Raw genomic sequence first — 26,159 nt, forward strand, 5'->3', positions numbered from 1 at the left:
TTAGGCAGAAAACCATAAGCAGCCGTGTACCTGGTTTGTATAAACTGTGACATTGATTCCAGAAAGATTCTGCTAGTCTTTCTTTAGAGACTTGTTGAAACTGTAGGATCTTCAAGTTGGAACTGAGACTTTGGGTTTGTGGTCCTTTGGGCCTTGCATTCACCAAGCTCACGAAGAATGGAATCAGACCCGGGTGTATCCCATTTCCCTTAGAAATTCTGAGCTTTCTTTTTTTTCCCCACATTCTTCTCCAAAGTGTGGGTGCTGTCATACTTCCAGTCTGCTCATACAACTGCTCAGATTTGATCCGCTTTAAATGGTGAGGTCAAGTTTGGTTCTGGAAACTTTTTATGACACCATATACATGGAACAGAATTTATTGATTCATTTAAATCTCATTGAGAGGATTTACTTATAGAAGCATCAAGTGGATCATACTTTTGAAATGGCTCTACAACCTGACCTTAAAAAGACTAACTTATAAGTGTCTGCATTTTCTGATCTTTTCTTCTTCCCCTTAATGTGTGTTTTTGGTGGCAGAAACTGGGAGAGTAGATTTGATTTTATGCATTAATTGAATGAGAGACTGTTGAGTGTAGTGTCTGCAGAATGTGAGCCAGGCACCATACTAGGTAAAGAGGAGGAGAGAAGAAGTAGCTTCTACTCTTCCCTGAAGGACCTTACTGTCTCATAGGCTATAAGGGGAATGCACGTTCAGGTCATTTTGTCGGTTTGTAGCACAGTGGCATGACTAGAATTGGGGGTGTCTCCAAAAACTAACGGTGGTGATGCCACCAATAATCACATTCCTACAGTTTCTTGTCCTTTATGTTACGAAGCCATAGAAGATAGTAGAGTTAACAAGAGTGGTACGGAGAAACCCAAGTGGGAAAGTCTTGAAGCCGCCCTTAAAGAAGATCATCTTTTAGGTTTGTTTTGGATGTGCTTTTCCTGAGAGTCACTGTTGATTTTTGGATTTTTCCACCTCTTGCTCAGAAGGGTCAGTTTCCATAATTCTTAGCAACTTGGCAGTCTGGGATTGTAGATAGAAATGTAATTTTCTCATCCACAGATATAAACTCTCAATCTCTTCAGACCCTAGGAGCTGATTGTTTAACATAACAGCAACAAAGCGCCCTGCAGAAGCAGCTTTCTTCAGGAAGTACACCAGTACCCACAAATGCCATGAGATGTAGCCATTTTGATGGGCCACAGTACAAATTTTGAAACATTCATTGATAGAATGCAGATGTACAAATGCATCCCAGGTTAAACATTTGCTTCCTTGTATGTGTTTAAAAGTGTCCTGTTCTTGATGATTGGCTTGGTTTTAATATATATATATTTTTTAAGTATAGGTTCATGGATGGTTAAACAGTAATCCTAAAAAATCTGTCACGTGTTGCTTCTTAGTTTTCCTTGTGTTGTTACAAGTCAGATTTGTCACCTTGGACAGTTGGTCAAAGTTGATGCTTTTTAAAGTGTTTGCTGAAGAGAAACCACCTTGTAGATAAAGGCTGCTACTCTACCGTATCGATATCATGAGCTCCCCCCAACTTCCATTTCCAGAAAAGGGTGAATTTAAGAATGGGATGGGGTTGGACGGGCTTCTTAATGAAAACTCTGTTTCAAAACCTTAAACATTTAACTAAACCCAATTGAAAAATTGATACATTTTCTGACTTAAGGCTTTTCTTTCGAGTTGAAGATTTCTTCCCAATTTGGTCACTCCCCAGCTGTTACAGTTATATAGAAGGAACTCATTAAAAAGACAAATTCTTTTTGAGCTATTCTTTCTGAAAGCACGCCAAGCTATGCAGCTACGTTGTACTACTACTTACTTGAATCTAACGCCAGGAAATGGTAATTATGCAATTCTTACTTACACATTCTTATTAGAAGTGTTCTCCTGGTCTTATTCTGGCTCCAAAAAAGCTCCACTAGATTTCAGACATCTGTGAATACTATTGGATGGTCTTGTTTCTTTTGAGTTACTCGGTGGTTATAACTAGGTGGACGGGGGCTATTTCTGTGCTCTGTAGTCTGAGCCTTAACTTTAGTCTCATGTTAACCAGTGTCAGTTGATCGGGTAAGTCTTGTTCATTATCCTTCCCAAGTTGCTCCCCAGTCTATTTCCCTATGCATTCAACTCTTAGTTTCTCTCCTGTGGACTCTTCCTAATGGCCTACAGCCCAGTGACCTTTTAATCACTTTCCTCTGTAAGACTGCCAGAGATAACTTTCTAAAACGTATTTCGAATCCCACCATTTCTCTTTAGTCAGAACTCTTGCTCGTCCCCTGGTGCCTTCAAGATTGACTCCAAATTTCTCAAAACTTGGATTTCAGGGCCTTCACAATCTGACCTGACTCAACTTGCAGCCTAGTTTCCTACTCGTTCTCACTCTATAAGCAGTCTGAGAACACCTCACCATTTCCCAGCGTGCTTTGCTTTCTCCCACCTTTGTTCTTGCCCAAGCTGTTTTTATGGTTGAGATCCTTCCTCAAGTTCCCTCCTGCTCCCCAGGTATACTTCTGTTCAGCATTAACTGCCCTGCTCATATCACTTCCCCTGTGAAACTGGCTGTGGCGGAGTTAGTCACTCTGTCTCAGCACTTGGAGAGCACTTGGAACATTGATTCCTTACACTGTATTATTTGTCTATCAGTCTGAACTCTTCAAGTACAGGAATGACTATAATCTGTGTTAGAGGCTCTTCTCAGCAGCGAGGGTAAATTACGGGCCAGTGAATAATTGTGACTATGAAGTACGTCATACACAGACATAATTGTTAAGGAGTTCAGATTCCAGAAAGCAGAGTACAGAGGCATGAATGACAGTGGTGATGAAGAACATGGACTTCGGAGCCAGACTGCTTGGGTTTGAATCCCAGCTCTGTCATTTACTGGACTTACCTCTTCGGGATTTCATTTCCACATCTGTAAGCTAGAGATAATCATAATAAAGACCTCCTAGGGTCTTTGTGGGGGGGTTAAGTGATGTGAAGTGTGTAAGAGTGCTCAGAATCATTCATGGCATCTAATAACCAGTAGCTATGTAGTGGCTCCCCTGTCTAGGGACAGATTTAAGGCAGGGTAATCCGGTTTGGGTGCTTTTGTTTTGTTGGTTATTAGGGTTATATGTGATAACCTTTGCCTCCAGAATTTGGCAGAGCCTAAGAATTCTGGAAAACCTTTCCTTTCTGAGCCTGTGCTGTTCCAGAGCAAAATTTAGAGAAGTTGCAAGAGGAAGAGAGAGTACTTTGTCAGGTAAAGATGAAGAGATATAATCAGAAATAGTTCTTGAGTATGTTTGAAAATGTACTGAAATATGGAAACTCTTTAAATGGTGATGAAGGAGTTTCAAATAGCTAAGTATTTTTAATTTATTTCAGTTGTGAAATCTGCGTATTGAGACTTTGCATGTTCAAAACCTTAGAAATTTAGTAATGTGCCCCCACTGTCCTTGTAAATTAGCCCTTTTGGTCACATATAGTGCTTTGTACTATTGTGTTAGCTTTTGTTTTTTTCAATACACACAGTAGAGTTGAGAGTCCTGTGGCTACTGTAATTGCAAACTGTGTAACTTTGGTCAATTTCAGATTTCAAATGTGAAATAGGATGAAACCCATACCGTGGACTAGTCTGACCTGTGTGTACATGGGTATATAGCAGGTGGGCGTTGGTGGGTAGAAAATGAAAAGGTATTTATAAAAGAATTAAGATGATCTTTTAAAGAACGTTGAGCTTAATAAAGCTCATGTCCTTATATACCAGCCTTGTGAAATATGTGATATAGTATTTTTTCATGTTGCTTTTATTCTTGGAATATTCTTGTCCAGCAGTTTGTCTAGTAAATACTCATCTCTCAAAAGTCAGGTCACATGTCACTACCTCTGAGGGGTCTTTCACATCCCCCCAGTAGAACTCTCCGTACCTTCCTTTTTCCATGACCATTCTGTCAGAAAACCGCAAACACTTTATCGCATGTTGTTGTTTATGTATCCTCTCCCTCCCCGCAAGCAGGAGGTCAGGGTTTCTTGCTTGCTTCGTGTCCATATCTCTAGCACCTGGTACTATGCATGGATATTAGTAGTCCAAATATTTGATATGTAGTAATAAAAGATTATTAGAATATCTTTCACACTGTGATTTCTGAGCTCAGAATTTGAACGAGGTAGGACAAACGAAGACATACATTTTATTAAATCCTATCTTACCTACCAGAGGCTTTTAAGATTCTTACATTTGAATGTATTTCAAACATGATGCCTCTTCAGTAACATCTGATTTTAGAAGTGTAAACTGTAAATTGTTGAGAACATTATTTTTAACAGAGAACTCTTCCAGCCTTCCAGATACTTATCATTTCTAGAGATCTAAACTGCTAGTAAATTGAGAAGTATTTCTGAATTTCTAAAATATATCTGTTATAATAAACAGATTTAATGGCAGCTAAAATCTTTGCATTATTCATGTCTCACTTATTTCTTAACAATTATCATCTCCCCCTACAAATTTTAAGTGCTTTTCTTTCTTCTCCTCCTCCTCCTCTTCCTCATTTCTCTTTTTCCTTTTCTTCTTTTTTGGTATGTTTGGCCTAAAGAAAAATAGTAGAAGGTAGGTATCCCCACGTTGTAGGAGATCTGGCTTTGGAAAGGCCCTTTGGGCAAAGGCTTTACTTTTTCAGCCTCATTTTTTTTTTTTTCATCTGTAAAACAATAAGTAATACTAATTTTGTAGAACTGGCAGAAGATGTGGGCGTGATATATATACAATACCTGGATTAGCCTAGTTCGATAAATGTTTTCTGATGTAGCATGGGGAAAATGAAGCAAAGGGAAGATTTTGCTGTCTCCATGTAGTTCATGATGTGTCTGGTATTGCATTAAGTACTAGAATGTAGGTAAGTCTTTAATGTGGATAAAGAGCCTGGGGTCAAGTGATAAAACCTTTTTAACATCACTCCCCAGTTTCCCATCACAAGGCAGATAGAATGGCTCTTTGTTCTTTCAGGACCTTCCAGACACACCATGGTTTTCCAAGAGTCTGAGGACCATAGCAGCCAATCTAGAACACTTTGAAGAGTGAAACAGGCACCATGAGTATACAAACTGAGCAAACCAGGATGTCCTGGGCAAGCCTGCACATGAGGCTCCCCTAACCGAAGACCCTGTGATAACACAAGCCTTGCAGTCCACTGCTGTAGCTGGAGAGCGGGGTGGGAGAGAGGCGTTAGCCTCATTCAGCATGGAGGGCTACTACCGCAAAGTTGGAGCTGTCTGAGTGTTTGTAACTGTGGAGACAGAATCCGAATCCAGCAGGAACGAAGAATGAGACTCTGATTTGTAGTCAACAAAGCAGCAAGCTGAGGACTGTGGAAAGAACTTAAGCTCCAGGGATAGATGAACTTGGATTTGAATGTTAGCTTTTCCATTCACTGTCTACTTCCAGTTTCACAAGTTACTTCACTGTTCTACTTGATTAATTTTACTCCACTTTTAAGGTTCAGTTCACGCACAAAAGGTTGATAATCTTTATGATACATAAGATTACTAGCAGGATCGTTGAGCATATGTAAAACTTCTAGCATAGAGCATGACCCGTATTAGCTTCCTTCTGCTTGTCACTTTACCCCCTCCAGAGAGCAGATGACCATTGGTATATGAGCGACATAATGAAGGCTGAATCAGAACAAGTTACGTAGGTCAATTAGATACCTTAAGTTTTGTACATAATTCTTATATTTATAAGCATAAATAGTAAATTTTTGACAGAAATGGCTTATACCACATTTATACAAACTTTAATAGTTTCTTCCATTCCTTTTATTTCTTATATCAGGAATAAATACTGGGGCACCTGGCTGGCTCAGTCAGCAGACCATGTGACTCTTGGTTGTGAGTTCAAGCACCACACAGCAAATGGAGCCTACTTAAAAAAAAAAAAAAAAAAAAAAAAGAATAAATACCATTTCTCCGATAAATTCAGTTCTCCTTTGGCCCATGTGGCCTCACTGTTTCTTACAGAGATTACAATACAACCTATAGACTCTTAGCACAGTGCTTGGCAATAGTAAATGCTCAGTTAATGCTCTTAATTTTGCATCTACATCTCCAGATTGTCATCCAGCCATCTTTCAGCACCACCTTTCACTGGGTGTTTCCCCTGTGCTGGGTCCCCACTAGACACTGACAGTGGATATAATCCCCACCATTCTTAACTCAGTCAAGTGGGAAAGATCTGTAAATAAATATATTCCATTGACTTTTCACTTTTTTTTTTTAAAGATTTTATTTATTTATTTGACAGATAGCACAAGTAGGCAGAGAGGCAGGCAGAGAGAGGAGAGGGGGAAGCAGGCTCCCCGCCGAGCAGAGAGCCCGATGCGGGGCTTGATCCCAGGACCCTGGGATCATGACCTGAGCCGAAGGCAGAGGCTTTAACCCACTGAGCCACCCAGGCGCCCCGACTTTTCACTTTTTAACATCTCTGAAATTGGGGTGCATCTTCCAGTTGATGGTATATCATTCATAGCTTTTTTTCCTCCCCCGGTAGTACTGAAAAATAATAGTCCTATGACCATTGGCTCCTGAAGTGCAATGATACATACACGTTACTGCAGTAAAAAGTCCTGCTTTCTTCGTATACAGGAAAATGGACTTTGAGGTCTCAGAAGGAACACCAGATTATCAGGAGCATGTTCTGAAGAGAGATTTAAGCTGATCCTGTTCAAATCTGTTATACTTCCTTTGTTGTTCTCTTCAACCATAATCCCTTTCCACGCTGCCGGGTTATTATTAAGCCTCCTGTGTGAGGTTCCCCTTCCTTCCCCGAGGAATAGGAGGCCTGACCAGCACCCAGGTGTGTGTCTTTACTCTCTTGTGGAAATGTAGGGTCCTGAGATGACGGTCAGTTGAATGCTAGGAATGACGGCTGCAGGACTGGCATGGGAGCTCAGGTGGAGAGCTCGCTGAGAATAGCCTTTGAACCCCTTGCAATCTGGAAGACTTGGGGGTTACGGCAAAGTCAGAAAGTGATGTGCAAAGTGATGTAAAGGACTCAAACCCTGCTCATGACTTCAGTGCACTTGAATCAAGTCCAGGCTCTGTAACATGCCCTATAAGGCCCATCATGATTTGGCCCCTGATACCCTATGCAACCTGATTTTATTTATTTATTTTTAAGATTAAAAAAAAAATTATTTGACAGAGTGAGCAAGAGAGCCCAAGTGGAGGTGGGCAGCAGAGGGAGAGGGAGAAGCAGGCTCCCTGCTGAGGAGGGAGCCCGAAGCCAGACTCATCCTAGGACCCCGGGATCATGACCTGAGCCGAAGGCAGATGCTTAACCAACCGAGCCACCCAGGCATCTCCCAATCTCTTCCTCTTGCCCTAATCTGTTCAGCATGCCAGGCTGATATCAGTTCTTTGAGTGTGTCAAGGGTTCTTGTTCAGTGGCTTTAGCTCATGCTCTTTTTTTGGGGGGGGGGGCTTTCTCTCCCTATTCCTCTAACAGTCTTTGACTGGTGAACCCTTACTCATTCCCAAAGTCTCAGCTCAAGATGCCACTTCCTGAGATCTTTCGTGACCCTTCCATCTAATTTCACCCCCCATCATTCTGTCAGAACACTGTCTTCTTTCAAAGCTCCTGTCACAGTCGAATTCTGCATTCATGTATTCTTTTGCAAAGCATCCGTCTTTCTAACTAGATCAGAAGCTCCATGCAGACAGGGCCCTTAGCACATTGGTTCTAAGATATTATCTTGCTTAGGGAAATATGCACATTTCCTTTTCTTTTTTTTTTTTTTTAATTTTTATTTCTTTGACAGAGAAATCACAACTAGGCAGAGAGGCAGGCAGAGAGAGAGGAGGAAGCAGGCTCCCTGCCAAGCAGAGAGCCCGATGCGGGGCTCGATCCCAGGACCCTGGGACCATGACCTGAGCTGAAGGCAGAGGCTTTAACCCACTGAGCCACCCAGGCGCCCCCACATTTCCTTTTCTAAGATGACTGAAATACGCTTCATTCCAGGGTCTCCTTTCTGTCTACCTTCTTGTTTATTAACTTTTGGGAAGCTTTTAAGGAATCAGAAGCTTCTCTTCACAGAATTATTTTAAAATTCAACAACCAGGGGTGCCTGGGTGGCTCAGTGGGTTAAGCCTCTGCCTTCAGCTCGGGTCATGATCTCAGGGTCCTGGGATCGAGCTCCGCATCGGTCTCTCTGCTTGGCGGGTAGCCTGCTTCCTCCTCTCTCTGCCTACTTGTGATCTCTGTCTGTCAAATAAATAAATAAAATCTTAAAAAAAAAATTCAACAACCAAGTGGCCAGTACTTGAATCTAAGTTGCTCAAATGAATCGTCTCTCCCACCACCCCCACCCCCAAACAAGTAATAGTGGTTGTTTGAGCTCCTTTCTTGTTTCGATGGGGTGAAAGAGCTTAGTGAGCCCCAGTGTTCTAGGAACTTAGATGATGCATCTGGATTTTCAACATGCTAAGCTTAAAGTACTTACAGGACACAAGAAAAAAGAAGAGAGCCTGGTGTTAGACATAATCTAAGGTGAAGATCTGAATTTAAGACCTTTACATAATGATAATTAAAGTGTAAATAGACTATTTTTTTTAAATATTTTATTTATTTATTTGACAGAGAGAGATCACAAGTAGACAGAGAGGCAGGCAGAGAGAGAGGGAAGCAGGCTCCCTACTGAGCAAAGAGCCCGATGCGGGACTCCATCCCAGGACCCCGAGATCATGACCTGAGCTGAAGGCAGCGGCTTAACCCACTGAGCCACCCAGGCGCCCCGTGTAAATAGACTATTAACAGAGGAGAATGCTGAGTGAGAAGAGGGAAGAGAAAATCCTGGGAAATACACTTCAGGGGAAGAGGTTGAAAGAAGGGCCAGAAATGGGACACCTGGGTGGCTCAGTGGGTTAAGCCACTGCCTTCGGCTCGGGTCATGATCCCAAGGTCCTAGGATCGAGTCCCGCATGGTCTCCTTGCTCGGCAGGGAGCCTGCTTCTCTCTCCACCTCTGCCTGCCTGTGTGCTCTCTCTCTCTCTCCTTCTCTCTGACAAATAAATAAAATAAAATAAAATAAATTTAAAAAAAAAAAAGAAGGGCCAGAAATTCAGTAGTGAGAAGGCTCTTTCATGTTCTGTGTCGAACAGAGCATTGGGTATGTAGCATGTGTTGTTTGTGGGAATGGCGAGGAAAGCTTTCTTCTCTTTTAAGACTTTTTATGACATTATGGATAAAATACCTATTGAAGAGCTGTCCGTGTTCCAAAGAGCATCAGTCCATTTATCTGTTAAGAAAACCCCTGAACCTCACCTGTGGTAACAGTGAGCTGTAAAGAAAGAATTGTTTTCCTGAAGAGTTTATGCCACAAAACCGTTGTGAATTTTGAGTGGTGGAAATAGGTTTGATTTGTAATCCTTTGTTTCTGTTTGTTGTTGTTGTATTTTAAAAATTTTCCAAAAAGAGAACATGTTTGTATGCCGTAGACAATTAGCCATTTAGCGATAACCAGGTGTGAACTATTGAATCACCCTAGAGCCAATATGATCGGCCTGGTCATTTCACCTTTCAGAAATTTCAGAATTTGAGTGTTGACGAGTTTGGGTTCTGTTGTATGATGAGGCTCCTTGACAGTCTAGATCAGGGGCTGGCAAACTAGAGTCAGCTGGCCAAGTACTGCCTAGTGGAGGTTGATGTGTGGCCTTTGAGCGAAGGTGGTTTTACCTTTATGAAGAGTTATTTAAAAACAAACAAACAAAACAGAAGACTCTGTGACTGAGTCCATCAGTGCCCTGCAAAGCCTCAAATATTTACTGTCTGGCCCTTTAGAGAAAAAGTTTGCTGACTCCTTCTTTAGTTTGTGAGTTGTAACTGAAATGAACCATAAATTCCATAGGAAAACCTCAAATTGATGACTGCCGTTCCAGAATGTCTTGCACGTCATTAAATTTTTCTTTTAAATAGTGACTTAGCTGTTCAATTATGAGAACATTTTTTTGTTGGTGAATCAGTCAACTCTTGACGAATTGATGTCTGCCTTGTGCGACTTGATGGTGTGGTCAGAGGGTAGAGGGCTCTCAGGGCCGTATGGTGTCTCATAGAATAGTTCTGGAAAGTGTTGACATCTATTCTGATACTATTGTGTGTATAGTTTATCCCAGCCTCGGGTAAACATTGGGACGCACATGTTAAGAGCACGGTGTGTAAAGTAAAATAAAACATACATGTGGAATTGAATTGTTTTCTTTGTTTACACTTTGCCGGCCCTCTGAAGAGACACTTTCTAGTTGCAAAAGAGTGAAATCCTTGAGTATCAGATTTCGGAAAACTATTTAAATTGTATAATTTTAAAAATTTCACTGCTGTTTCGTAGCATCTGCCTTTTGTCTTTCTAATGAGATGTCATTGATCTGTTCTGAGTATAAATTTCCTCAGTGCTTGAGTCCTCCCGATAGTGTTTTATTAGAATCTGCAACTTGTGGGGAAATAAAAGTTGGTTTGAAGCAGTTCTGTAATTGGAGGTGACTGTTCAGTGGGGCCCTGTCTAATCAATTGCTGAATAATTCTCTGTCAAAAGCGGATTTGATTTTTACAGTTTGATCTTCATAGTGTGTTCCCAGTGTTTGTTGATGGTGTCTGACATCTCCTGCCACTGGATAAATAAAGCCTATTATTTCTTTTTCAACATTTTAAGCGATTACTCTCCTACAAGAGCTGAGAAGCAGAAGGCTAGCTATATTATCAAACTATGATCCTGTCTCTCCGAAGAAGCTGGGAACCTTGATTAATATGCCTTGTTAACTGATGATTTCAGTTCCATCCTGGTAGTGCTAGAATAATTTGTATAAACCAAGCAGTACAGATTCCTTATTTTAGCACTAAGACTTACAAAGGCTTCTTTTAGCAGCCTTTAATTTTGTACTTATGTATGTGACATAGCCTGTGGCCGCGATAGCTACTGTGAATCTCCAGTTGTTTGGGGATGAAAGGAGGAGGCAGCTGGAAACTCGGTAGCTACATCTAGCTGTCTACCTAGAGAAGGCCTTGATTTCAAGTTTATCTAAACAAGCTCGACTAATCCCAACTATCTAGGGGGATCCACTGTCAAAACAAGCAGCGTGGCCCTGAGGCAAACACAGCTATACAGAAATGAAGGCTGGGGCTTCCAATACTCCGATGACTGCATACTGGAGGCTTTTTTTCCCCCCTGAAAGAGGGTAAGAGAGGTAGAATTTGCATAATGCCTTTTCATTGGAAACTTTTGGAAAGCTGACAGACCTCCAGCTTATAGATCTGTAGCCACAATACAGAGTCTATAGGAGAATCCTTGAATGACCTAACCATATTGAAAGAAAATATAAAAGCGTCCAAGTATAGCCAAGTGAGAGAGGGAAAGAGGCTGATGCATTGTCTAACATCTGCTGTACTTCTCGTTAGTTTTGTTCTTTGCTATTCTGTGTGGACTTTGGAGAAGCCTAAGACAGCCTAACATGAATCCTATAATCTTCCTTCTGAATATTTATGTAGTGTGCCAGCTTCTAAGCTGTCCTTTGCGTTTTCCTACTTCCCCCTCATTTTCATGCTCTCAAATGAGGCCAACATTTCAAAAGCTAAATAAATGTTTGTGAATGTTTATAAAAGATTTGCATAAATTTGTCCTTGTCTGACAAAGATCACTTTTTTCTTATGCCAGTTCTGAAAAAAATTTTTTTAAGGTTTTGGTGCTTGTCTTGACAACAAAGTCCTGCATCCCAGAACAATGATTGCTGATTAAGTGGGTATGCAGTTGTGACTGAATAGGCTTTCAAGATACTGGGTAAAAAGGCCTATCATCTGAAGGCTGAATTATAGAATTTAGAAAATGTTATCAGAAGTACAGATTGAAATTTATTTTTTGGTACCATATCATTAGGTAAGACAAAGAGTTCTTACGAGTTAAAAGTATCACCACCCACGGTTTTAAAAATTCTTCGGTATAAATTTTAATAATTAGAATGTTTCAGTAACTCAGAATATCACTTTTCTTTCCTGTGGTTGAACATATTTAAAAATAATTTTTCGACTTGTAGGCACTCTTTGGAACCTGGAAGTCTACCAGTCATACATGTTAATATGGTTACTGGAGTGGTGATCAGAGGAAATAAACCAGCCACTCGTTCAAGACTTCTGAATGCACAATCATACCTTGAGAAAATCTAAACTACATGAAATAGGTGTTAGGGCTTAATTGTAGGACACACACACAGACACACACACACACACACACGCACAGAGCCCAGACACTTGTGCCACCGATGTGTTTGCTGAATTCATTTGTCTTTTAAAATTAGAATGGATTTTGTGGGGTGGCAGGGGATGCTGTGGGTAGAGGTGCTAATTCAGTTCAGAGATATTCAAAGATTGGCAGGAGAGAGAGGTAACAGCCAGTTCTGTTAGTCCTTTGGTTGTATTGGTTTAGAGGCTTAAGTTGTCATTAAGGCACAAACTAGAGCCACTTCTCTGACACAGTTTTTATCACATCTGCTAGGCTTGTGTCCCAAGAGGAGACGTGGAGAGCAGTGAATTCAGCATGGGCCCATTATCGACTGCTTTTTCGTGTGTTGTAAAAGGAGTGAGACCTCAGGGAGGCTTGGAGCCTCCTCCCGTGTAATGTCCAAGTCAGATTTGAAGGACTGGTGGCAGGAAAGCTTTGGCCTTTGGGTGTGAATTCTAAGAAATAGAGGCACAATTAAGTTTAAAAAATTCAAGGACTTTGAGCTTGATAATGAAAGATTTTTTTTCCTAGACTAATGTGAGCAGAAAAGTTGCCCATCTGTGCACATTTTTGTGTGCATTTAAAATATTTAAAAGCTGACAGCTTTTAATATGCTTACAAAATACGATTTCTATCAGTGCTCTTCCCCCCCCCCCAAGTAGTATCTTCCTGAGGGCAAGTTGCTTCTTCAGTGAAATCATGTTTGCACTTTTTCTTTTGGGACCCTGTTCCTTCAGTATGTGCTGACTTGTGTTTCCCCCTCCCCCATTTTCCCCAATCTTTCTTCCTTTTAAATATATTGATAATATAGATGTTCAGATAACAGGGCTTAAAATGTTTAAGGAAATGAACAAGGCGAATTATCTTACAGTAATAATATTAAGTCCAAGGAATTCCATTACTGACGCCACCAAATGCTAATCCTGAGAGATTCCAACCAAATCATTTGTTCATTTTGTAAGTACGTGAAACAAATGTCAAGAAGTTTACTGAAAGTGTAGCTCTCTCATTTTCACCTCTTTGCTATAAGCTTTCAAGTTAACCAAATGAAATCTCAGAATAGAGGATGTGATAATACTGTAATTTGGGAATGACTTAGTTTTAAGTAATTTTTGGAAGATACGGAGAGATACAAAAGGGAAAAAGTGATTTTGTTAACATTTTTTCTGTAAGATCCAGTATTTTCACATTAGACTTCCAAGGTCATGAAGAGCTATACTTAAAAATAGTGAAACTACTGAAGAGGTGGTTCTTCAGCTGTTATTAAGCATTCCACCAACGTACTTAATTTAGATATAAAATTTATATGATACATGTTAAAGAATATGAAGAATTTCTATACTCTTTTGTAATTTTATCTTTGAATTACATTGACTGTGTGTATTAGGCATTATACAAATTAACATAATGATAACATATACATGACTCAAAATTAACTAACATTTGTAAGGGGAAAAAAAGGTAAACTGGGAGTAAATATTGAAATATACCAAAGAAAGGAAACAGATTCTGTAGCATTTGAGCAGCATTGTTAGAAATTTGACCCAGCTTTTATGTTTAGGTGTTGAAAGGCCTTTCTGTAAAATTCCCTTATTCAAAGATTTTTCTTTTTTTTAAAAAACTTTGGTTGTAACTCTGTTACGGATCTTGGATGTAATCTGACATTTATAGAGATAGAGAAAAGGTTGTGTTTCCCATTTTCATACTTGGAAATTTCTGATCAACCTTCTTGAACTTGGTGCTAATTAAGCTTCTAAAAACTTACCATTCTGTTTTCCCCTTCTTAATCATAAGCATTAAAACCTCTGGTAGCTTTCCCTTGGAGTCCCTGGTTTTAAGTTGAAATGGCTTAGAGTAGAAATTTTGTTAGCTTTTTGTGTGTTTGGATTGTGTGTGTGTCCTGTTTTTAACTTTCAGCTTGAGTTTTAAGATCATCAATCAAAGGCTTTTCTTTCAAGTCGGTGGCACTGATCTCAATGGCAGGACTTAGACGGTCAGCATTTCCCTCATGCTATTAAAAAAAATTTGAGCATTGAAATAGAATATTTTAGGAATTTGTGCTCCCCTGATCTTTTCATCACACATTTACATTTTGAAATGAACAAATAAATTAGATATAAAAAAACTCAGGAAATGTTCTCCCACTGTTTTCCTGTCTCTCCCTCCTTCACTCTTTTTGGACAAGGGTAAATTATCTACTGCTGTCCTAGCTTTCAGCAAGCTGCAAAGTGGCTGATTATAGCTCTGTGTGTTTTAAAATACATTCATTTACTCAGGCTATCTCTTTCCTTTATTTAAATGTTTTCCTGCAAACATTTTCTTTTTCCCTTTGAACTGTTGAAAATGTGTCTCATCTCCCCACATTCTGTAACCCCAGTGGATATTATAATCAGCCTGCGCTTTTGTCTTTCAGATGGCATTTATTTGTGGGGTGTATATGTCAGTGTCTGACTGTCATTTGTTTTCATCTGCTGAATACAACTAATTTTTGTTTATGGGTCTCAGTGAAGCAGTGGAAACAAAGTATGGACCTCCAAATTGATCTTGTTATAGGATCTTGTACACCTCCCTACCCACACCCCAAATTTAGAGCAAATTGGTGTAGGCTTATTAATAATCTGTTAACTGCATCAAATTGAGTCTTCCAAGTTTTGCTCCCAAATAGGATTCTATGATGGGTGCTATTGTAAATGTAAAACTTTACCAGGTTTTTAAGAGAACACCTCAATTTCAGCAGAAGAAAATCCGCTTTCTCCAGATAGGAGCAAGTCCCCTTAATGGGCCTTCCGTCCAGAGGAGAATTCACATTGGATGAAATGAATCCAAAAGAGACTGAAATGCATCTTGAGTTCATTTCTGAGTTTCATTTGCAAGTGAATCCAGTGTTAGGTGTGTGGATTTCATGTTTGCTTCAAACTCTGAGGCTTGGTGTCTGTCTCCTTGTGGGCTGAGCTTTGTAGATGTTGTTGCTTTTCTACTATCCTGTGCAATCTGCTGTTTGATATATGCATGACTGAAAGGTTTGTGCAACTGTCTGTCCTCCACGAGGCTCCCCACCCCCCTGTCTTGCTCTTATTTCTTCCCACATGAAGTATCGTTGATTTTGTTAGGAAGAAAAGCCCTTTTAGAAATTGCCTATTTCATAAATTGTCTGGTGACACTAGGGGTTGAATGCTGAATTCCTGTCTCATTTATTTTGAAAACTTTGCTACTGAACTCACCTTAATCAATGAGCTCAGTGTTGTCTCCAATAAGTTATGTGTTGGATATATTGATTGGGAAGGATTTTAGAAAACCCGTCTGGGGTTTATAATGTCAGCAGTGTTTTGATTATGAAAAGAGTTGGAACCTGGGGACATGGAACCAGGTGGCGAATGTCCTAAAGCCAGTGGTGACATGGTGGACTGGTTCCCTCCTGGGATCTGGTTCATGCCCTGCACTTTAACTGTGGTGACCGGCTACTATAGATTCACTTTTTTTGCTCATTAAAATGTTAAAAAATCAAACTGTACATAAAAAGAGTTGTGAAAATATAAACTTGGGAATTGATCTGGGGAGCTGGCACGATTTCCCCCACCCCCTGCCTTAGCAATGAGGTCATTTACATTTCATCAGCCGTACTGCACCTTGAAGATCTGATTTATGTGGAAGTAGTTGCGGTTGTACTGAGGCTGGTTGTCTGAGAGAGCTTGTGCAGGCAAGAGGAAAAGGGGAGAAAACAGGAACGTTACCATTTTCAAAGAAAGTTCCCTAGCCAAAGACACAGATCCTGGAGAGGAAAAAAGGAGTTGCTAATTTCTCAGTGACTTTTTCCAGTAAAGTTAATGTTGAAAGACACTATTCCATAATATGATGCTCAAATTATATTTAAATCAGGGCTTTGGAGTCCCCTCTCTTGGAGAGTGGTACTTTTCATCTTCAGGTAATTGTTTTTCTTTGGAATAGCGGATAAGGTAGTTGTGTGTGTGTGTGTGTGTGTGTGTGTAGGCTAAAATCAGTAGTAAGAAAATTGGTTTGTTTTAGCAGTTTTTAGTTAGAAGAAACACTGCTTGTTTTTCCCTGTCTTCTGCTTATCAAACTAAGAAGATTTTTCAGTTCTGATTGAGATAATGTGTGAATATGCCTAACACAGAGTAGATGTTCATTTCTGTTTTCTCTGACAGCACACCACTGGCTTGTTTGACTTAAATTGGAATATCAAGCTCTTGTAATATCACAAACATGAAGAAACATATTGTAAGGCACAAACATGTGCCTACATTTGCCTATATTCCCTTCCCTCCTCCCCTCCTCCTGCCCCATTGCTTAATTAGACTTATCACTGCTTTCTTGGGTAAAAGGAAAGCTCTTGGGAGGTGGGCTATACCCAGCCTACACTGGGTATTTTGATATTTGTTCTAATATTATCTGACAGACAAGTTCACGGTTGGTTATTACTCTCGACATTAGAAAGTGGTAAGTAGTTTCTATATTGTAGTGAGTAATAAGTTGGGCATATTAGATTCCTTTGACTCTGCTGTAGAGCACAATGCTTCCTCAGAGCCACGGGGGTCCTTTCTTTCAAAAATCTTGAGGCCTTTTGGCAGCTCCACTCCAGCATACAGTAGAGAAACACTTCTGCACCTGTCACTTCTGAGGGTAAAGGATAACTGTCTTTGTAGCTGATGTTGGCAGTGAGTGAGCACTGGGTACTGAGTGTTAAAGGATGCTCAGTACATACGCTGAAGTCAGGAGATGCTTTGTGGCATCTGAAACCTGATGTGAAAGAAAATTTGTAAGGAATTTTTTTGTGTGCATGTAAATCATAAGAGTTGAGCATATGTGGGTTAGAGTATGTTTTAGACTGCAGACATTGAAATGATTTCTATGACCTTTTCCCCAATATTTGCCTGATATTAACATTATTGCTCTGAGACATGGCTCATTTTTCCGATTCTTGATGAGCTTTCGCAATTTGCTTAAAACATAATTAGTTTTAAAACAACATGTACGGACTTCTGGATGCCACATGATGGAATTAACTGGTGTACCAATAATGCCTCAGAGAATGTGCTGAAGTATTGTTATCTGCTCTTTTTCATTTTTTAGTTTCCTCTGCCTTTACTCTTTCATGACATGCCTTAACAGTGCTGTGATATACATAATACCAGTCCAAGATGATATTAAAAAATAGGATATGCTCAATTGAATTATGTAGGCGGAACATGCTCTGGCAGAGCAAGTCAATGTGCTTTCTGCTTCATTGAGTGGGTTATTAGATTGATGTGGTTTATTTCTTGAATGATAGAACTGGTTTTAAAAATAAATGAAGCGAGAAGCATCAATTCAGTTAGCATTGATAATTCATTATTATTGGTTAGAAAAGTGCTACATTTGTAAACTGGTCTATAATTTATCACTTGGATTAGGATTTGCAATGGGCAGGTTTGTTTTAATTTGAACCAGCTTTTCAATGACTGAACAATGTGTTCTTCATTTTGTCTTGAAGTTGGGATTTTAAATAGTTAAAAAGCAAATCAAATGCATGAAAGGAATACTTTTTTAAAATTTATAACATTGGTCTGTGAACTTACGATAAGCACCAACTGTGGGCTGTCCAAGTCTGTTGTTAAATTAAGTCAAGCTAGAGAAAATTTTATGAAGGAAGTAATAATTAATTACTTGTATATGTGTTTAGTTATGTGTATATATGCCGTATACGTGGAAATGTGTCTCTTGGGAAAAGACACATGCGCGCACGCGCGTGCGTGCACACACACACACACACATGCACACTGTGTATTGTGTCTCTTATTGTGCTGTTCTTAATGCAGGAAGCTTCCCTTTTATGAATAAGAAATGTTGCTCTGCTTTTTGCTTCCTTTTTGTGCACTTCCCCTGAATGATGCATTTGGTTTTATTACCTACATATTTGTAGAAAGATATTTAATCTAGTAGTTTGCTTTGGATTTTCACAAATTATAAGCAGGTAAGTGTGCCCACTTACAATGACATTCACTGAAAATAGTGCATACTTAAAATTATTATCGTTTGATTACAAAATAATATTTATGCCAGAGATGGCAACTTCTTTATAAAGTAAGGAAATTAAGTTTTAAACTCTAAAAAAAATGTAGTTGACAACGTTCAGGGACAATTATCTTCAAGTTGGCTTTCTATTCTGCTTGTGATTTGGCCTATTGATGTAGGGAAGCGTTGTCTAATCCCGGCCCCCTCTGTTCCTAGGTAACAGGCAAAAACGGTGCCAGCAACAGCGGCCCTGCCAGGCCAAACCCATGTGGCTTGGTGTTATTCACTCTGATCCATATGGTCAGGCTGGAGATGGTCCCTGGAGGGGTGTTAACACTCAGCAACCCAACCGCCTCCCTCCCTTCAGAGCTTTCCTGCGTGGCTCCTGCTGCTTGCCCATGTGTGATTCTTGATTAATTTTTCATTTTTAATGAAGTTTGATCATGTTTATTATTTCTCATGATTGACTGCCTGTACTCCTCCCATGTAATTGATAAAGCCCATATTTCTTCATCTGTCTCCTCTTTCTTTAGGGTAAAGTTGCTAGATTGTGTGCCGTGGTTAATGCTAGATTTATTGGTCCCATTAGATGTATAAATTATCTCTCTTTCTCTCCACAGGAAGTTCTACAGACTTTGACCAAGTTTTGTTTCCCCTTCTATGTGGACAGGTAGTGTCAGATTTTCAAACTTTACTAGAAAAAAAAGTGTCAATAAACCTGCTATGGAAAATAAAAACCATACCATTCTTAATATTCCGTCTGTTTAACCAAGATTTAAAACGTCTATGTTTGAAGGGGAGTTGCAGTGTTCTCCTTTCCTGGGGATTTTATGGACACTATCAAAAAGTTTAAAGCTTGGAGCTTTGCATTGGTTGGTCCCTGAGGTGGATTTCTCATGACATTCAATTTTTGATTTTGGTTATCAGATTTGAACCATGATTAAGAATGGTTGGTATTTATTCCAGTGCTATTTCATTCTTATTTAAGTATGAACATATTTAACTTACGTAATGTGGCATTATTCCATGGCCTTATGAGTATTATATGGGCTTTGTTTTTCTTTGATTCAACGTAAAATTTAGATTGCCACGGGCCTATCTTGTTTAAAGGTGTTCAGCTATTTAAAAGGCATAGAAAAATATCATATCATCTGAACATTTTCTTAAGATTTTGCAGTATGGCAAACTCTTGGAAAGCTGTCTGTATAAGAACTCTAAGATAGTTAAAATAGTCTGGTGGATTTAAAAAAAAAAAGCCACTGGTTAATGGTAACAATTTTGGAAGAGCTTCTTTTTTTTTTTTTAAACTATATAAAACTATAACTCACTAACAATATTAATAAAATGTCAAAGGGGTCCTCTTAATCCTCTTTTCAAGAAATGTCTCCTATGTGTTTCATTACATTTTAAGCACATTATTTGTGCGGCCATTTGCCCACTATTTACTCTTTTAAATTTTCTCTTAGAGAATTGAACTATGACCTGTGCCTACAGTATGTCTTAAAAAGTCCACTTCTAGTGACAGAGGTTTTAGAAAATATCCTAAGTAATAACTGCCATCATAATGTTCTGAGAAAGCTAGAAAATGGCCCATCTTCAGGAAGAGTCTGTCTTGGATTTCAGAGTACCCAAACCCGGCGGGCCTGAAGGATTTTAGTGGTTTCGAGCGCACGTGGGTAGGGTGCTGCTTGGTCTTTTCTACACTTTGTAGGAGTGGTGTCCTGCTTTGTTTGGCACAAACCTAAAAATGGTGTGAGATGAGAATTGGTAGCCAAAGGAGTTTAAAAGAGTACTAAAAAGCAGCACTGGAATGTTGCCAACCACTTATAATCACTGTTTTCCCTGGTTCTAACATGTTATTTTTAAGCCAATCAGCCATTGTAGTATTCCCAGACTTGGGCCTTTTTAAACCCTGGGATCAGGGTTGTTTTAGTAGTTAGTGGGTTGATGCTCAAAACAGAATAGCTTTAATTTTAAGAGGGTCAGTCTTTGTAATGAGAGTCCTCTTGTCTCTTCTTTACCCTATTCCTTCTAAAAATAGCAAGGAAGTAGGGTTTTGTTTAGAGACGTTTAATGCAAACTTCACATTTATATGTATGAATTAGCGATGCATGAAATTTCCTCCAGTCACTTATAAAATGTCTTACAAATTATGGCAAGTGCATATTTATATAAATTAATAAAGCTGAAATGTTTTTAAAATGTGGTTAGGTATCTAACAAAGAAAAATAAGAGAATATTTTTTACATGACTTCTTGTAAGAGTGGTGATCTGTTTTGGATAGGTATTCTTTAATTAACTTTGTAAACTAATATTGAAAGAAATGCACAATGAGATTAAATCCACCCCCAACACACAAACCTCTCTCTTCCTCTCTCACCAACCACTCTGCTCTACTTACCTACCTGTCTGGGTGATTACATTCTTAAATGGAGAAAAAAAGCAGAGTCCTTAAATAGTTCTAAAATCTTTTTTTGTCACCAATGTCCTGGTGCCTTTTTGTTGTTAGAAGAATATTTTTCTTCTAAAAACATTTCTGTCTAGATCACCCTCCCCTAATCATGTTTCTCCTACTTTTTCATGAAATGATTTGGGACAGAAATGTCTCTTTATGCATCTGCTTTAATCCTTGCTTTGTACAGTGGTTCTTTCTTATATTTCCTTATATTCCACACCCTATAGGTGTCGATAACTTTTATTGATAACAAAAAACTCCACTTTATTTGAGGATTATATCTTTTCTCTTTTCTTTCCCCACTTTTAACCTTTGCAGACTTTAATGTAGAAGAGATAATAATGAAGTTTACTTACAGTAAACACAGAGGTTTTAATGTTACCATTTTTTTCATTACTTTGCATTCGCACTGTTGAATGGCTATGCCCAGATTCTGGGGCCTACAGAGCCTCCCCAGATGTATTCTTGATACTGTTTGCCTTTAAAAAAAAAAAAAAAATGTCAGCACGGGAGATGAGTAATGCCCTAGGTGATTACGTTCAAAAAAGAAAGCCTCCTAATCTTTTCTGTATCTGTGCTTTTCTACCCCAAGGAACAGTAATACAACTTTCTGACATTTCTAGTCTATGTCAAGAGTGGGATTTTCACAGTCATCATCAGATCACCCGTTAACACTGACAACTTACTGTCTCTTGTGTTGTTTTAAGATTTTTCTTTCTGGAACTAGGACTTATGAAAAATAATAATGCCAGTATCTCTTCAAAAGAAAGTGCTTTCTCATGTATCACCTGACTTTATCCTCCTATCCTAAGAGATGAGAACAGGTGTTGTTAATCTTAATTTGAAAAAAGTCCAAGCTGCGGAGAAATTAGAATTTACCCTAGGTTCTTAATAGGCTGCTAACATAACATAGATGTCCATCTCCCAAATTAATGAATACATTTTTCTGTAGAACATGTTGTGGCAAGGTCAGTCACCAAATAGTGCAGAGAGGATGGAAATTTACATTTGAGCTCCTAATTGATGCTAGTCAGAGTGCTGGCCATTTTCACATTAGTGCTTCATTTCTTTTCCCCTGCAACTCTAAAAGATAGATGTTGGTGGTAGCTCTCTTACAAAAGAGCAAAGGAAGGTTCCAAATGTGTAGCGTTATGTTGGGTGATATGGAAATGGTATTAGACTTGGAGTTCTGCCCTCCATGTGTTTCTCAGTCTACTTCAGGAAGTATTATAAATACACATCAAACAGTCTCTCTCCAAAGGATAGTGAGGTTAGGGAAGACTGAGATGGTCAGAGAAAACTTCTCACAGTGGGAGAGACTTGTGTTGAGTCTGCAAGGACCGTAAGAAGCGGGTAAGTGGAAGGGAGAGCCTAACACCCCATATGCCTGAGGAGCAAAGCAGAGGAGAAACCATGAGTGAGCCTAGAGATTGTTCAGCCTGAGCAGATGGAGCCTGCTGGGGAGAGGGTGACGTGTACCGTGAGAGCTTGGGCTCTGGCTACAGGAGGCCTTGCAAATGTGTGAGAATAAGATGAAATTCGTCTCGTTCAAACATCCCATTTTACAGAACGGAAACCAGGATCTGTAGAGGTGAAATGCTTGGCTTATGGTCACAACTACGTAATAACAGAGCTGGGAGAGAAAGCCATACTCTTATTCCCAGTCCAGAGTTTGTTCCTTCCCTCCCTTCCTGCCTTTCTCTCTCTCTCTCTCTCTCTCTCTCTCTCCTTCTCTCCTCCTTTCCTTCCTTTCAATTTATTTGCTAGAGAGAGAGAGAGAGCGAGCACGCGCACACACACACACAAGCAGGGGGAGCGGCAGGCCGAGGGAGAAGCCGGCTCCCTGAGGAACAAGCCGGCTCCCTGCGGAACAAGGAGCCTGATGTTGGGCTTGATCCTGGGATCATGACTGGAGCTGAAGGCAGATGCTTAACTGACGGAGCCACCCAGGTGTCCCTAGTGCAGAGTTATTTCTACCTTATGCTGTCCCTGAGGCTCTTGGTGGAGAGGAGTCTTGAAATGACAGCAGTGAGAAATGTTATCACTCTCAAAAACATACCCTTATTGGTGAAAGCTGTTTCTTAAAGGAAGGAAAAGAGAGATTTGTGTACCATTTTGTACTGCGGTGCTACTTGGTAGCTGGCAACCTGCTTCAGTCAGAGCACGCAGCCCTCGCTGGAGGATGGAAAAGCTCTTCCTTCCCAGGTTTGTGCTTATCCTCTTTTGGAACCCAGTGAGTCGGTTGTCATTCAGGTGCTCTGTACCTCCTCCTGTAACCCACCATGCACAGATGACACAAGCATAAAATGAAATGACATAATCTTTTAAGGGTCAAAGGAAGGCATAATTTTGTGATTTAGGAGGTAACCACAGATGCAAATGTGATTCACATGCTATTTGCTGTTTCATTAAGTCTGCTATGTGCCAGGCGTGTGCTGTGTTCTCCTGCTCTGCAGACGTACACATTTGCAACTTACTATTACCGTAATGCCATGTATGGGGAGAAGGACTCAGAGAGGTTCAGTGACTTGTCCAAGGCCCCACTCCCAGTAAGCGGTAGAGCTGCTTTTGGAACCCGCATTTATCTGACTTCCAATTCCACCTTCCTTTTTCTACCTTATCATACCACCTGCACTAGATCCATCAGACCATAACTAAAGTAACCAAAAGAACTTTCAAATGTTCTCTTTTTAAAAAAGATTTTATTTATTTATTTGAGAGCTTGAGAGCACACGAGTAGGGGGGAGGAGAAGCGAGGGAGAAGCAGGCTCCCCACTGAGCAGGGAGCCGGACCCGGGGCTCGATCCTAGGCTGCCTAACCGACTGAGCCACCCAGGTGCCCCTCAAAATTTCTTTCAAAAGCAATGTATGTTTATTGTGGAAAAGTAGCAAATTCTGATAAGTGAAGAAGAAACCTAGCAGAGACGGAAACTGATGTGCTGGTTAGTGTGCTTGTCTGTATCTGCCCCGACCTTTGCACTTGTTCCACATCCACACATTCATCCTGCTCTGCTTTGCAAAACTGAATTCCTTTGGCCCACTTTCATCCCCTGTGTTTCATCCTTGGTTTAGTCCCTTGGTTTGGTCCCACGGGTTAAGCTGCGCCCTGTGATGGTTTTCTACAACATTTGATAACAATGAAGCACATGGGCCTTACTGAACAGAATATTGGGAGTAGCAACCTGGAGGACCAGGTTTTCATTTTTGTTCTGCCATTGACTCACTCTGTGCTGTGAGGCAAGTGATGTCTTAGTTTCTTCATGGGTAAACTGAGGGGATTGGATTAGACCTTTGCTGTTCCTTCTGGTTTTGCTACTTTTTGGTTTCCTAGTTATGATTCATTTGTACTTTGTCAGGCTCATGTGGAGGAGGGAGTCTAGTATTCTCTGGTAAGTTTCTTGAGCAGATAGGCATTGCCCTGTCTCTGGCAGTATGTGACCTACTTTTAGTCCCCAGACATCTTGGGTCAGTGTCATTCTTGCCACTTGCATCTTTGAGCTTGGAATGTGAGCAACTTGAGTCTCAGGCAGATGAAAGGTTTATGGAAGAAAACTTGGAGGCTCATGTAACTTAAGGTTGAAATGTGGGAGTTTGATAAAACGTGATTCCTGCCTGATGTCCTGCATGCATAGGTGGAAAGAAAAAGCAGCTGTGAGGGTGCCCTGCAGTAGGGCCCAACAGGTCATTATCAGTAAGCTGTACTAAATGGAGGATCACAGAACGTTTGAGTTCCAGCTCTCAAATTTTGTAGTTTCAGGACAGTAATTTTCACCTTGTATCCATGATATGCTCCTTTGTATACCTTATTTATAATTCTCAAAACCGCTCTGCGAAGTTTTATTTTCATTTTGTAGGTGAGGCTCAGAGAGGCACGATAACTTGCCTGTGCTCACAGAGCCAACGTGTAGCATCTCTGGGCTTGGAATCTAAACACCTAACTGCTTCTTCTCCCTCCCGCGTCATGACTCTGCCCCTGCTGAGTCTTCTCCAGCAGCCAGCAGCAAACTCTCTCTCCCTGTCATTCCCACTCAACCCCTGCTTATCAGCCAGAGTTAGCTGCACACGGGCTGTCCCTCAGCCCTCTCCAGTCTGTCTTCTGCTTCTGTCATTCAGTTAGAGCTTTTCTTATCAACGTCCTCTGCAACCTCGATACTGCTCAGTTCACTACCCATTTTTCCTTTCTCATCGTGTGATTCGTGGGTACAGTTGACCGGTCCCTCCTGCTTGTTCTCCGTTTTTCCTTTGATGGTCTTTTCTCCCTGTGCTCTCTAATTTGGTGCTTCTGTAACCTCGTCCTGGATCCTCTTTTGTTTCTCTGAACGCTCTCCCTGAGTGATCTTGTTCTTTACCATGGTGTTAAATATGTCTGCGTGTAGATGACTTCAATTTATAGCTCCAGCCCAAACTTTTTCTCTGTTTTCCTAAGTAGTATGTTCAGCCATGTACTTGACATTTCTATTTTAAGGTTTCTCAGACTTAACATATCCCGAATGGAACTCTTAGATCTCCCCTCAAACTTGTCTTTTCTGTCATGAAATGGTAATTTGCTGTCTTTTTACTCTCAGTACATCTGCAGGCCTGTCATTTACACCGTCTAGCTGTAACTGGGAGCTGCCCGCTCAGCTCGGTTTTCACTCTCCCTCCGTGAAGTTAGGCCTCCGTCCAGTCTCACCTGCATTCTTGCACTAGCTTCCTCATTGCTTTCTTTGCTTCTGCTTCTTCCAAACAGTTCTCCACATAACATTTACCATTGTACACTAGACTGTTTTTCTCTTAATGAAAACCATTCAGTGGCTTTCCCTCACCTTTACAAAAAAAATCCTAAATCTTTGCCATGACCTGTGAGGCTTTGTGTATAATCTAGCTGTCGCTTAGTCTAGCCCCTTCACACCATGCCTCTTTCCCTTTAGCTCCCGATGTTAGCTGCCTTGGTGTCCTGGTGTCCGTTGAGTTCCTTGAACATGCCTTGTTTTTTCCAGCCTCAGACCCTCTGCCTAGCTCCTTCTTCTGCCTGAAATGCTCAGGCCCCTTTCTGAAGGGGTTGCTCTGGCTCATCCTTCAGGGTCAGGGTCATTGTCACCTTTGAAAAGCTGTCTCTAACCTTGTTATCTGAGTACGGCCTTGCCTTCTCCGTTTGCTCCTATCTTTGTTCCGGCTTTGGTTTCTTGAAACACTGGCGCATACAGCTGTGTGCTGTGTGGTACACTTGTTTGTTATTCCTTTCTAGCTAGTGGGAAATCTCCATAGCAGGATAGGTGGCCAGTCCTTGTCCTGGTGCCCAGTGTAGTCGTTGCTCAGTTTACAAAGGGGACAACTAAACCCAAAAGCTGATACTATGGAGAATCCCATCTCTCCCTGGAAGATTGGAATCACACTGCCTGTTGACATGCTTCATGCCGTGTATACACTCAGTGTGTAAATAACTTGG

At 40.4% G+C, this 26,159-nt stretch overlaps 1 protein-coding gene across 5 annotated transcripts in view; it reads left to right on the forward strand.

The window, feature by feature from the left end:
* The window catches only part of DENND1A (DENN domain containing 1A), a 493,090-nt gene that overhangs the window by 120,375 nt on the left and 346,556 nt on the right, over nt 1-26,159 (forward strand). For 4 of the 5 annotated variants that reach the window (XM_046022048.1, XM_046022043.1, XM_046022046.1 and 1 more), the window contains one exon: nt 18,897-18,946. The exons of the other annotated variant lie outside the window; for it this stretch is intronic. In XM_046022048.1, the coding sequence (XP_045878004.1) occupies nt 18,897-18,946 (50 nt within the window). The remainder of the gene's footprint in view (nt 1-18,896; nt 18,947-26,159) is intronic. 5 annotated transcript variants of the gene reach the window in all.

This window comes from Meles meles, chromosome 11 (assembly GCF_922984935.1).
Source record: "Meles meles chromosome 11, mMelMel3.1 paternal haplotype, whole genome shotgun sequence".
Lineage (NCBI taxonomy): Eukaryota > Metazoa > Chordata > Mammalia > Carnivora > Mustelidae > Meles > Meles meles.